Genomic DNA, 13857 nt, shown 5'->3' with positions numbered 1-13857 from the left:
GGGGGGTAAAATCATTATTGATATATAATTGACATCTCATACAATTCACCCATTTAAAGTGTACAACTCAATGGTATACTACATTCAGAATCATGCAACCATCACCACAACTGATCTGAGAACATTTTCTTCAAAAAGAAATACATCACCCTTTAGCTATTATCTCCCATTCCATTTCTGTCCCCAGTCCTAAGTATTTACCTATTTTCTGTCACTACAGATTTTCCTATTCTGAACATTTCATAGGAGTGGAATCATTATGCTAAGTAAAAGAAGCCAGTCACAAAAGAATGCATATTATATGTTTTCAAGGGTCATCCATATTACATCATATGCCAGTACCTCCTTTTTATGGTCAAATAATATTCCATTGTATATACATATACCACATTTAACTTATACATTCACCAGCTGGCTGACATTTGTGCTGTTTTACCTTTTGACTATTATGAATAATGCTGTTGTGAACATTTATGTTCAAGTTTTTATGTGGACATATTTTCATTTCTCTTGGCTACATACCTAGGAGTGTAATTTACACTATTCTTATCACAGTTAAAATCATGGTCAACCAATGTAATTATGTTATACTCAGAGGTATTATGCACAAATGCTACATTCCCAAGAGAATTATGCAGAAAAAGCTTGGTTCTGGAGACGGAAATCCACATTGATAGGAAAAAGACTACACAAAGTGAAAAAAGCAGGACACAACCCACTTAAAATACTTCCTGGGTTTCTCATTCCCTGCTGTGTACTATGGCCCTATGCACTTCAGCTCTCTCCCCCTCAATTCTTTGAGGGCCAGTTATATACTACCTTTCAGAGATTTTTAGGCTGTTTCAGCTTCTGAGCCTTTGCGTGTTTCCTCTATCACTCTGTCGCCACTTCTTTGCCCATTGGTTTCATGCCTCATCTTAAATGTCGCTTCCTCAAAGAAACCTTCTCTAATATCCCTAACTAAAATAGGGTTATGTATTTCCATAGCAGCTTGCAATTTTCCATCTTAATACTTTTGATACTTGTAATCGTTTATCCAGTCAGTAATCAAATACTGAGAGCCTTTTACATACAAAGATCCGGAGTGAAACAAAAACATGGAGGATCCTTGCCATCCCAGATCTTACATTCTAGAGAGGGAATACAATGTACAAGTAAACAAATCAATATACTGGGTAATTCTAAATAATGATAATATGCTCGGTATTTATCCTCTGAATTGTAAACACCATGAAGGCAGGAGCTATATCTGCCTCGGTTACTTACAGTTTGGTAGAGCTTAGCATTGAGCCTGGCCGGCTGAATAAGTGCAACACAATTTTTTTCCATGACTTAAAATTGACATACAAAAGATGTGAAAAACACAAGGAGACTACTTCTGTAAATAATTGACTTTGAGTTTTTTTCCCTTTTCTTTTTCAAAACTTTCTGTAATTCTATATATTTTTATAATCAAAACAATTAAAAGATGAGTAAAAATTACTATAGGTGAGTAAAAGAACCCCCAAATAAAACACATTTATATGTCACCACACATTCGTTTAACACCTGGGAATAAAATCTAGTCTGAAATACTCAGATGTGTTGGTTAAGTGGATAGAATTCCTTGGCGCATTACCAAGCAGGTTCTCGGCCTTCAGCAGTGTAACTCACCGTTTTAAATTGGCCTTAAGCAAAAAGGTGCTTAAGTACATGAGCCCTCAAATTTCCTGATTTCTAAAGCGCTTTAGAACGCCCCTCCACCCAGGATGTGACAGCGAAAACACTGCAATTCCATTTACACGTCAGTGATAAGGGAACACAAATTTTTTGCGAGGTCAACAAAGAATACAATGCTTTCCCACAACACACCACCACCCGCTCCCAATAGATATTCTTCTACCAGTCCCAGACACAAGCTAGCTAGGATAAAGCCAGGGAGCTCTAGGTTGAGCCAGAGATGCATCCCAACAGAACACCACCCCCAAGCGCAGCGCTCAGCGGCTTCTTTCTTCCCCGAGACGCATGCGCAGCCAATCTCCGGCCACCGCTCGCCAAGTCCGAGCGAGCTGGAAGGGAGCATCTACGTCACCGTGGAGTGGTTTGGAACTCTTCCGCTCCTCTAGGGGAAACGAGTCCGCACAACTTGGTTTTCCTTACCCCACCAAAAAAAAAAAAAACCTCCTTTCTCTTTAACCCTAGCACCTTTCCTACGATACAGTTTTCCTCCGGATTTCTGTCCGTGTGTTTGCTGGACCACAAAGTCCGCGGGCCGAAAAAGGAGGGTTAACGTGAGTCCATTTCATCGTTGTTTACAAGGACTCAGCTAGACTAGGAATCCGTCCGCGAGGGCGGAGCCGAGGAAGCCGGCACTTCTTCCCACCCCCTCCCTCCCTAGCCTTCCCCGCGAGCGGACGCGGCAGCGCCTCTGTCTCGCTTTTTCTTCTTTTCCCCCCTTCCCCTTCTTTTTTTTTTTTTTTCTTTTTTCCCCCTTCCTCCCTTTCACCATTTCCCCTTGGAGGCGCTTCCCCCGGGCAGGGGCAGAGCCGGTCTCAACCCCCGCCTCTCCCCGGCCCCCGCCGCCCTATGGAGAGAGGGAGCCCCCTCCCCACCCGGGCACAAGCGGCGGCGGTTGGAGGAGCCAGACCGGCGGTGGCGGCCTCAGGTCCAGGATCGTCATGGAACTAATTCGCTGACCGACCCACGGCCGCAGCCGTGTGTCCCGCTCGAGTGCCAGTGCCCGCGCACCCCGGCACGGTTTCCCCTCTTCTCCCTCCTCAGTCTGCCCGGTCCTCGTTCTGCGCGCCCCGTCGCCGCGCGCTGAGGAAAATGAGGTGGTAGCGGGCCCCCGGATGACCCCGCATCGCCACTGTGAGGCCTACAGCTCTGCCAGGGAGGAGGAAGAGGAGGAGAAGGTGAGCGGGCGGGGCGGGGGCTCGACTAGTTTCCGAGACCCGCGCTCGCGCGCGTAGCCCACAGGAAGGCACCCCGAGCCGTGCGCGCTCCGGGGCACCTCACCGCCTCCGGCCCCACCCCCACCGGGGCCACCTCCCCGCGCCTCCACCACCCGGCCTTCGCCAATGCTACCCCACTCACATCCACCCACCCCTACTACATCCCTCCGACCGCAGTCCGTCCCCTTTCCCCTCCGCTTCCACAGGGGCCCCCCCGGACGTTCCCTCGTCCTGGACCTCCACGCAAGAACAGCTCTGCACCTGCCCAGCTTGCTAACAGCTCTTCTCTGCTCCCTTTCGGGCCATTTTTGTCTGTCGCCGAGTAACTTTTTTGTAGTATTTGCAGATTGCCTACTCTGTAGTGCATTTTCTAGGCTCCGCTAGCCTGTGTAACACACAAAGAAGGGGACACACTCCCACTGTTAGACCTCAACGCTCCTGCGGGAGCCGAAGGAAGATGGTTTACATTGCAAAGCAGTGTGAATGCCAAATGAATGGGGAGGAACGCCGGTGCTGCGGGAACTCGGTGAAGGGGAACGTCACCCAGGGTGTGGGTGGGGGAGATTGAAGAGGAGGTGAGATTTGAGTTGCACCCTGAAGAGCGGATAATAGCGAAGTTTTGAAAAAAGGAAAGAAGGGCCTCTGCTGAGCTCAAGGTTCCATTGCAGATCATTTTGGTAGGGCTTGAGAATTGGGTAGCGAAATAGTGGAAGGTATCTCTCCAGAGGCAGGATTTAGCCTTTCTTCTGTTATTGGGGAGTCACTCAACATTTGAGCAGCAGTGTGACCTTAGGATGTTAATAACAACACTTGTTGAGGCATATTATCAGACAGTTATTCTAAGTGGTTTGCAACTTACTGAATTCTCAAGTACTCATTGAGGCAGGTTTCATTGAGGAGTGTCATTTCACAGATGAGGAAAACAGAGGCTCAACGAAGTGAAGTAATTTCCTCCTTAGATGACACAGCTAGAATCCGGTGGCCAGAGTTCAAACCTGAGCATGCTGATAATATGTTGAATAGTCTCTGTTTCTGGTGAAAAGGTTAACAGTAATGTTATCTGCTTCCAGTTTTCCAGGTCATCTGTGGCAGACAAAGTGGAAGGGAATGGATAAATATCAATTGGTTAAGAGAGAATGGACAAGATCTAGATTCACTAATCTGGGACCAGCAGGATGAGAGATAATGAGTTTCTGGACCAGGAAAATCTTAATAATAATGAAGAGCAGACCAGTAGAATTAACGTGTGTTGGGAGGTATAGTAGAGTGGCATCCTAGTAGGTTAGGATGGAACTCTCAAACGTTTTTGTTTTTTTTTTTTTGGTCAGATTGGAAGCTGAGAGTTGTGTATACAGGTTTTATTCTGATTGTGTAATACTTTAAAGATGGAAAGTATTCACTTTTTGCATGTTTCTTTATCTTTAAAGTAGGCTTAATAATACCTACTTCATCAGGTTGTGTTAGGATTAAATCAGTTAATATGGCATAATACTTAGAAGAATACCTGATCAGGTAGCACTCACTGCTTTTACCTGTTAATCATTTAGCAAGTGTAAGCTATTATTATTTATTAGGCATAGTGCTCAACTCTGAATGCCATCAAGGAACTTATGGTTAGTAGGAGAGACAAATCTGCAAATGATTATCACAGAGCAGTTAAGTGCAAAAGTAGAGTTATGTCTGAGTAGAGATATGGGAAGGCAGTGTTCCATCACAGATTGATGCAAGTGTAAACTCAGTAGGAAGGGGAGTGTGAGCTACAGAAGGACATTTCTAGTTAAAAGAAGAGAGTGTGGGAAGACATGGAGATTGGGAAACAGCATCCTGTTTTAGAATTACAAATATTACATGTGATTCATTATTAAGTTAGGGGCATAAAGTCAGTGAGGTAATATTAGAACGTGGGGTTCTTGTATGGTCACATTAATAAATTTATCATATTAAGAAGAAGAACTCAATATCCAAAAATCAGCACCAGTACAGAATTATTAATAGGGTTGGTGTTATGATAATAGTAAGTATAATAATACCATATTAAGTTCTGTTTAGCCATCACCATGCAGTAATTTCCCTTGGACGAGTGGGAGGCCCTTTATATAGATTTGTAATATAGTTTATGCTGTACAATAAGGATTTTATGGACTTCACTCAAACATTAAGCTATTTGATAAACCTGGAAAAAGCAGAAGTAGAGATTTAAAGAATGAGAGGAGAAATGTGAAAAAAGCTATTCATAAAGTTGGAAGTACGTGGAGTATGCCAACCAAAATACGGGCTTTTTGTTTTTCAATTCCTAGAGACTTTTCTACCTGAGCATTCAAAATTCTGGCTGTATCCAAAAGTGGGCATAAAATAAGATACAACTATAATGTTTTATTATTTGAAATAGTAAAATTATATTTTAACCGTTTGTATTTTATTTCTTAGCAGGATTCATTATTAATCTGATTCAAATAATCTGTTTTACATATTAGAAAATAGGCCCTGATTGACTTGGTTGGTTGAACATTGTCCTGCAAAGTGAAGGGTCCCTGGTTTGATTCCTGGTTGGGTGGGAGCATTCCTGGTCAGGGCACATGCCTGGGTTGCCACCCGGGTGTGTGGAAGGTAGCCAATGGATGTTTCTCTAACGCATTAATGTTTCTCTCCATCTCTCCCTCCCCCTCTCTCTAAAAATAAGTAAAATTTAAAACAGAAAATAGATTGTATTCTGCCAATAAAAGAAGTAAAATTCAAGCCAATGCTTTTTCCAGTGTATCATGTTATGCCTTACTAGAGACTTAAAAATGGAATGTAAGTAATAGCCTGATAATACATGTACTTCCATAAATTGTCTTTTATTTTGTTTTTTACATTCTTATAAGTAATTTCAAAATGAAACTCTTTACCAGGATTCACCTATTAACATTTTACCTTATTTGGTTTATCATTTGTCATCCCACGCCCCACCATATGTATGTATAAGTTGCATGATGGCCCTTTACTCCTAAATTTTGTGATGTGTATTTCCTAGGGCTAGGGATATTCTCTTAGAGAATCACAGTAAAGTTATAAACTTGAATACATTTAATATTGTTACATTTACTTTAATCTACTGCCCATGTTCCCATTATGTCAATTGACCCAATAATGACATTTTTAGCATTTATTTCTCTTCCAGTACAAGATCCATTCTAAGGTCAGATACTGCAATCTGATTTTTCTATAGACTTATTTAAGCTGGAACATCCCCACAGGTGTTCTCCATTCTTTCTGTCTTTCACTTGGCATATTTGTATCCCTTTTTTTTTTTTTTAAGTTTAAAAAATTTGAACTTTTTCCTTCGTTGACATCTTAGTGTGAGCAAAGAATGATTTATTTTTCTTCTGTTGATGTGGTGTATTATGTTAATTGTTTCTGAACAATAAACCAACTTGCATTCCTGGGCTAAGTCACATTTGCTTATGGTGTATAATCTTTCTTTTTTTACAGTGGGAGATGCAATTTGCTAGTATTTTGTTGAGGAGTTCTGTATGTATTTAGAAAAGATACTGATGTATAGTTTTTTAGTGCTATATATTATTTTTGGTTTTGGTAGCAGGGTAATAACTGGCCTCATAAAATGAGTTGAGAAGTACTCCTCTTTTTTGCAAGAGTAAATGAGTAATTTGTATTAATTTTTCTGTAAATGTTTTGTAGAATTTACCAGTAGAGCCATTTGGCATAGGATTTTCCTTGGCAATAGTTTATTTGTTCATTCATTCCGTTTCTTGTTATATGGCTAGTCAGCCTTTCTATTTTTTCTTAAGTCATTTTTGATAGTTTATGGCTCTAGATATTTGTTTCATCCAAATTGTTCACTTCATTTGTATACAGTTTATAAAATTCTCTTATTTTAAAAAATTTCTATAACATAGGTAGTAATATCCTTGCTTTATTTCTGATTTTAGTGCTTTATCCTTTGTTTTTTCTTGGTCAGTGTAGCTAAAGGTTTGTTAATTTTAATGATCTTTTCAAAGAACTGCCTTTTGATTTCATTGATTCTATTTTATTTTTCTGTTCTGTATTTTTTAATTTCCACTCTAATATTCTTTCCTTCTGGCTTTCTTTAGTTATAGTTTACTGAACTTTTTCCAGTGTCTTACAGTGGAAGGTTATGGTACTGGTTTGAGATTATTTTTTTTTTACTTTTATTTATTTGTTTTTAGAGAGGGAAGGGAGGGAGAAAGAGAGAGAGAGAAACATCAATGTGCGGTTGCTGGGGGTCATGGCCTGTAACCCAGGCATGTACCCTGACTGGGAATCAAACCTGCAGCACTTTGGTTCACAGCCCGTGCTCAATCCACTGAGCTACACCAGCCAGGGCTGAGATTTTTTTTTTAATATAGCATTTACAAGAATTAATTTGTCTTTAAGCACCACTTTCATTGCATCCCATAAGTTTTATTATGTTAGGTAGTCTTTTTCATTCATCCGAAAGTATTCTCTAATTTTACCTGTTATGTCTATTGAAAAAGTGATTAAAAGCATCTAAATATTTGAAAGTTTTACTGAGGACCTTAACTGTAGGTGATTGGAAAACAGGAATCTTGAACCTGATCTTATTGCTATGTAAGTACTGTGGTATTCTATTACATTTACCTTCTTGCATAACCTTTTTTTTCTGGTTTACTTTGTCAGTTGCTTAGCTTTCATTATATCTTTCCACATTTCTCCAGCAGTCTTTCTCCTTTTTTAGGATTTTATTTATTTGTAGAGAGAGGGAGAAAGAGGGAGAGAAACATCTATGTACAAGAGATACATCAATCAGTTGTTTCTTGCATTGCCTCTGGTGTGCCCCAAACTGGGGACCTGGCCTGACAACCCAGGCATATGCCTTGATGGGGAATCGAACTGGTGACTTTTTGGTTTACAGATTGGCACTCAATCCACTGAGCCACACCAGCCAGGGCTCCAGCAATTCTTAATTAAGGTTTTTACACCTAGTCATCTTTCAAATCTATAGTTTCCCCTTTTTAAAAACTTTTTTTTTTAGGCATCTCTCTTGGACTTTGATTTGCCCTGCACTGATCTAGAGTGTGGCTCTTCAGACTTGCTGCTCGTTTGGAGTGCCAGTCACTTCACTGTTGAGTTTTCTAATCAACGCTCTCCAGTGGAATTTACTGCATTGATACACGTTCCCTTTCTGTATTATCTAATGCAGTATTTGTTAATCACTTGTAGTTATTGAACACTTGAAATGGGGCTAGACTGAGGAGTTATATCTAATTTAAATATCCATATGTGAGGTTAGTAGACACTGTATTGGAAGTTCAATGCAACATAGTTTCATACTTCCTTTTTACACTATTTGTACGTGTTTTTGAACCATGAAAAAAAAACAAAACTAATTGTTTTAAAATGAAAAAAAGTTTCATACTTAAGGTGATGGTTTCATACTGATTAAGTGGAAATAGGTGGGATTTAACGTGATTGTTGTAACTTTCTTTAGTGAAAAAGGTTAGCAACCCTTACCTGATTAGATTTTTAAGATGAACATTTGGCACATCTACTAAATTCCTAGTATAAAAAGCTCATAACTTAAAATTGACACAGTTTGACGGTTATAATATATTTTTTATAATTAATATTTGCTTTCAATTTTTTTTAAGATTTTATTTATTTATTTTTAGAGAGGGAAGGGAGGGAGAGAGAAACATCAATGTGCAGTTGCTGGGGGCCATGGCCTGCAACCCAAGGCACGTGCCCTGACTGGGAATCGAACCTGTGATGCGTTGGTTCGAAGCCCGCTCTCAATCCACTGAGCTATGCCAGCCAGGGCTCAGTTATAATATATTTTGACTAGGGTCAAGTGATTTTTGTCAGTTATAAGACCGTGTTTTTATTCTCTATAACTGGGTTTCCAATTTAAAGTGAGAATATGTTTGGTAACTATCACTGTAACATTTTAAAGGTTGTTTTTCATTTATTTTTCGAGAGAGGAGAAGGAAGGGGGGGAGAGAGGGAGAGAAACATCCATGTGAGAGAAATATAGATTGGTTACTTGTTGCACGCCCCAGACTGGGGACCTGGTTGCAAGGCACTTGCTCTAGCTGGGAATTGAACTGGAGACCCTTTGGTTTGCAGGTCCGTGCTTAATCCGCTGAGCCATGCCAGCCAGGGCAACATTTTAATATATGATATTTTCAAGAGCTATAAAATCTTATACTGCCTCATAACATTCTTATTTTGTTATATGAATTGCTTAATAAGAGCCAACATACTTATACATTGCTATACTTATTCTGTAATTACATAAACAGCATTGTTTTATATTTGATTTTATAGGTAGCTACATCAAGCTGGGAGGCAGGCAGACCCAAAGGATATCATGAAGTTTCCAGGGCCTTTGGAAAACCAGAGATTGTCTTTCCTTTTGGAAAAGGCAATCTCTAGAGAAGCCCAGATGTGGAAAGTAAATGTGCCGAAAATGCCTACAAACCAGGTAATGATTTTTCTCCTCACTCTATAGATAGATGACTTTTATTAGAAATAAGTCTACTACTGTCCTATATTAGTATCTTAACATGAATTGGAGAAATATGTACCAGTGAGGGATATGCTGTTTTTTTATTTGAGAAACATTTATTTTATTGTGAAACAAAATAAGAATGTGAACTGTTTTTGTTTGCTTGTTTTGTTTTTATCTGAGTTACAGCTTTAGGAACATAGGTGTGTGTTGTGTGTGTGTTTTCTTTCTTCATAGTCAATACTGATAGTAGTAAGCTGCCATTATTTCTAGATTATAGTTAGCCTTGGAAGCTGGTAATATATTATTGTCTTTAGGTAACAAAAAATTGCACTATATTCCTTGAATATTATGAGGAAGTCAAGTAAACTACTAAGGTAATATTGGAAGCTTCTAGGGAGAGAGCCAGCTGACTTCTAAATTACTGTTGGTTATGTGCCATTTCTTTTTAAAAAGTCTGTAATTCCATCATATAATTACATCAGCTGTTTTTTTCTACAAGCAACTATAAAGTTTATTCACTCAAAAAGCTTACTATACAAGATGTCTTACATATCTTTTTACCCCTAGTAACTAGTATTGTGCTTGGGATAAAGAATAATAGCCAAGAATATTTTGATATGTGTATATTAATGATAGCAAATATCTGAGTTTCTTCTCTTGTTGGTTTTGGTTCATTTTTTCCCCCTTTATCCCTCTGCACCCCCCTTTCTCCCGCATTCCCCCCCACTCTTAGTTCATGTCCATGGGTCATACATATAAGTTCTTTGGCTTCTCCATTTCCTATACTATTATTAACCTCCCACTGTCTATTTTGTGCTTACCAATTATGTTTCTTTTTCCTTGTACCTTTTTGCCCCATTCTCCTGCTGCTCCCCTGATAACCCTCCATGTGCTCTCCATTTCTGTGACTCTGTTCCTATTTTAGTTGTTTCCTTAGGTTGTTTGTTTTTATTTTTAGGTTCAGTTATTGGTAGTTGGAGTTTGTTGTCACTTTAGTGTTCGTAGTTTTGATTAGATAAGTACCTTTAACATTTCATATAATAAGGGCTTGGTGATAATGAACTCCTTTAACTTGACCTTGTCTGGGAAGCACTTTATCTGCCTTTCCATTCTACATGATAGCTTTGCTGGATAGAGTAATCTACCTTGTAGGTTCTTGATTTTCATGACTTTGAATACTTCTTTCCAGCCTCTTCTTGCCTGTAAGGTTTCTTTTGAGAAATGAGCTGACAGTCTTATGGGAACTCCTTTGTAGGTAACAGTCTTCTTTTCTCTTGCTGCTTCTAAGATTCCTTGTTTTTAATCTTGGGTAATGTAGTTATAATGTGCCTTGGTGTGTTCCTCCTTGGGTCCAACTTCTTTGGGACTCTCTGAGCTTCCTGGACTTTCTGGAGGTCTGTTTCCTTTGCCAGATTGGGGAAGTTTTCCTTTATTATTTTTTCAATAAGTTTTCAATTCCTTGCTCTTCCTCTTCTCCTTCTGGGACACTTTAGGAGGATTTTTAGAGCTTCCAGGCCCCACCCATGCCCACTGACCTTCTGGTGGCAACTGTGGACATTTGTATTTTTAAAAGCTTCATGATATTATTAGTTTGTGTTTAGTTTGGGAAACACTGGTTCAGTCTAACTACAAAATTTGAAAGTTCTGGGGGGGGGGCGGGGAGAGTGGTGAGGTAGAAATGAGACAACTCTCCTTGAACAACAGTAAAAAAAAAAAAAAAAAAGTTCATTCATTCTAACATCTCTGATGAGATCTTCTGCTTTGGGCACTTGCTCATTCCACTGGAAAAAATGTATGAATTATTAGAAAGTTTTTCCTAAACTGAATCTTGAAATTCCTTTTTTTCTGGAGGACAGAAAATTGGTTGTAGTTCTGACCACAGGAGCAATACAGAATAGAGCTGTTTCTTATTTTAAACAATAGCCCTTTAGTTTAAAGACAGGTGTTAAACCCATGAAGTCATCTCTAACCATTTTTTGTTTGACATGACTTTCCCTTAACCATCCCATGTTTTCATTTTCTAGATACATTCTTTTTAGTGTATTTCTTAAATTGAGACATGTCAGTTGTCATTAATGAGCAGTAAAGTGAAACTATTACCTCATCTTAATCTAGGATTGTTTCATTAATCTAAACCAATTTTTTTTTTCAGCAGTGTCATGTTTGTTGGGTTATATTAAACTTGTTTTTAAAACCTTGTTGTTTCTGTCTCAACTTCTAAGCAAAGGTTCCCTTACCCTAGATGTACTTTTTAGTTTTTAACTTAGGTGCAGTATTTCTTATTTATTCCTCTTAAATTTAAAATTGTTTTATTCTGGTCCATTTTTCTGGCTTTAAAATTAAGATTGTTATCTAATGTATTGACTATCATTTTTGTACCATCTGTGGATTTGGTAAACAAATATCATATTTTTAGGACTATAATAAGATGCACTGGACCATAAGATGCGCCTAGGTTTTAGAGGAAAATAGGAAAAAAAATTGAAGTAAAAAATGTGGTAAAATGTTTAATAACCTGTTACCCTGCTCCATTGCCAGTCTCGCCCCCTTCCCATAGCAAGCCAGGTATGCTACATTCAGTCTATACCACGCACCCCCATTTCCTCCCAAATTTGGAGGGTGTGTCTTATAGTCTGAAAAATGCAGTGTGTCTATTTCCTCTTCGGCTTGATGGTCTTTTTTGTTTTCCTTAAACAGTTTTTTGATGTGTAATATATAGGAACATATGCAGATCATAAGTGTACAACTAAAATTGTACATTACCAGCAGCTCAGAAGCCCCTCTGTGTCCTTTTGTCTACTTTCCTCCAGGAGGTTAATGTCCTAATGTCACACATTAGTTTTTTTCTGAGTTTGAGTGTGTGTGTGTATAATCACAGAGTACATAATGGCCTCTTTTGCTTAGTTTGTGTGTGTGTGTGTGTGTGTGTGTGTGTGTGTGTGTGAGGTTCATCCATGTTATTTCATGTAGCCATAAATTAATTAATTCTCATTGACATGTATTATTCCATTGTATGAATTGGAACAGTTCCATTCCATTATGTCCATCTGTTCTCTGGATCGACACTAGAGTCATTTTCTTATGCATGTCTCTTAGTGAACATATGTGTACATTTCTGATGAATATATTCCTAGGGGTGGAATTGCTAGAACCTATAATATGTACATACTTAAGTTTAGTAGGTACCACTAATTGTAGTTCCAAAGTTGTTACACTACTGTTTACCACTTTTTTATTTACCTTTCCAGCAGAGGATGAAAGTCTCACGTTGCTCTACATCCTTGTCAACACTTGGTATTGTCTTCTTCATTTTAGTTATTCTGATGCCTGTGTTGTAGTATCACATTGGATTTTAATATGCATTTCCTTGATAACTAATGAAGTTCAGTAGCTTTTCATATGCTTATTGGCTATTAGCTATCCTATTTTTGAGTGAAATGTCTGGTCAAATCTTTTACCTGGGTTTTTTTATTGAATTGTCTTTAATTGTTAATTATTTTGTTAGGTTCTTTCTTTTGCAGGCTCTGTGTATTACAGATAATCTTCAACTCTATTTGGATTGATTTTTGACAAAGGTCTTAATTTTCAATGAGCAAATTACCATTTTTTCCCCTTTTTATTTAGTCCTTCTAAATAAGTGTTTGCCTAACCCAAGGTAATAAAGATACTCCCCTGCATTTTCTTTGGCCTACTTGATTTTTTTTAATCTTTTACATTTAGATCTACATATCAGTTGGAATTTCATTGTTGTTTTTTGGTGTAGTGTGAAGTGGGAGTCTAGAGTCATTTTTCTCTATATAGGTAACAGCACCTTTATTAAAAAGACATTATTAGCCCTACCCCACTGCCCTGCAATGTACTTTTGTTATAAATCAAGTGACGACTATATATGTGTAGATATATTAGTGGGTTTGTTTCTTGACTTTTTTCTTATCATTAGTCTGTTTGCTTATGATAGTATTAATAATAAAGTCTTTGGTGGCATAAATTTTGTTCTTTTTTTTTCAAGATTGTCTTGTCCTTAACCCTTTGGTTTTTCATATATATTTTAAAATAAAACAACATGAAGGTTTTGATTTTATTAAATCTGTTGGTTAATTTGGGGGAGAGTTGACATGTTTATAGTATTTCAGTCAGTTAACATAGAATATTTCTCTATTTTCTTTAAAGATGGACTTCAGTAACTTTTAATAGTGTTTGGTAGTTTAGTTTTATTCTTGGATAGTTGAGTCTTGTTGAGGCTATTTGTATCATTTTGATACCATGAGGCTAAATGGTATAATTTAAAAATTTTTTGTTTTATATGCTGTCATATAGAAATAAAATTGATTTTTATATGTTGACCATACTAAATTAGCTTACTAATAGTTCACAGAGTATTTTGGACTTTCTGTATATTATATACAGTCATGTTAACTCTGAATAATTATGGTT

At 38.1% G+C, this 13857-nt stretch overlaps 1 protein-coding gene across 3 annotated transcripts in view; it reads left to right on the top strand.

The window, feature by feature from the left end:
- The first annotated feature begins 2313 nt into the window (after window positions 1-2313).
- CCNI (cyclin I) overlaps window positions 2314-13857 on the top strand; it is a 31566-nt gene continuing 20022 nt past the window's right edge. Inside the window, exons 1-2 of one of the 3 annotated variants that reach the window (XM_028505876.2) lie at window positions 2314-2894; window positions 9240-9396. In XM_028505876.2, the coding sequence (XP_028361677.1) occupies window positions 9283-9396 (114 nt within the window). In that variant the 5' untranslated portion in view covers window positions 2314-2894; window positions 9240-9282. The remainder of the gene's footprint in view (window positions 2895-9239; window positions 9397-13857) is intronic. The other 2 variants (XM_036022542.1, XM_028505877.2) reach the window with 2 other exon arrangements.

Source organism: Phyllostomus discolor, chromosome 1 (assembly GCF_004126475.2).
Source record: "Phyllostomus discolor isolate MPI-MPIP mPhyDis1 chromosome 1, mPhyDis1.pri.v3, whole genome shotgun sequence".
Classification (NCBI taxonomy): Eukaryota; Metazoa; Chordata; class Mammalia; order Chiroptera; family Phyllostomidae; genus Phyllostomus; species Phyllostomus discolor.
This window is presented reverse-complemented; position numbering and strand designations above follow the sequence as displayed.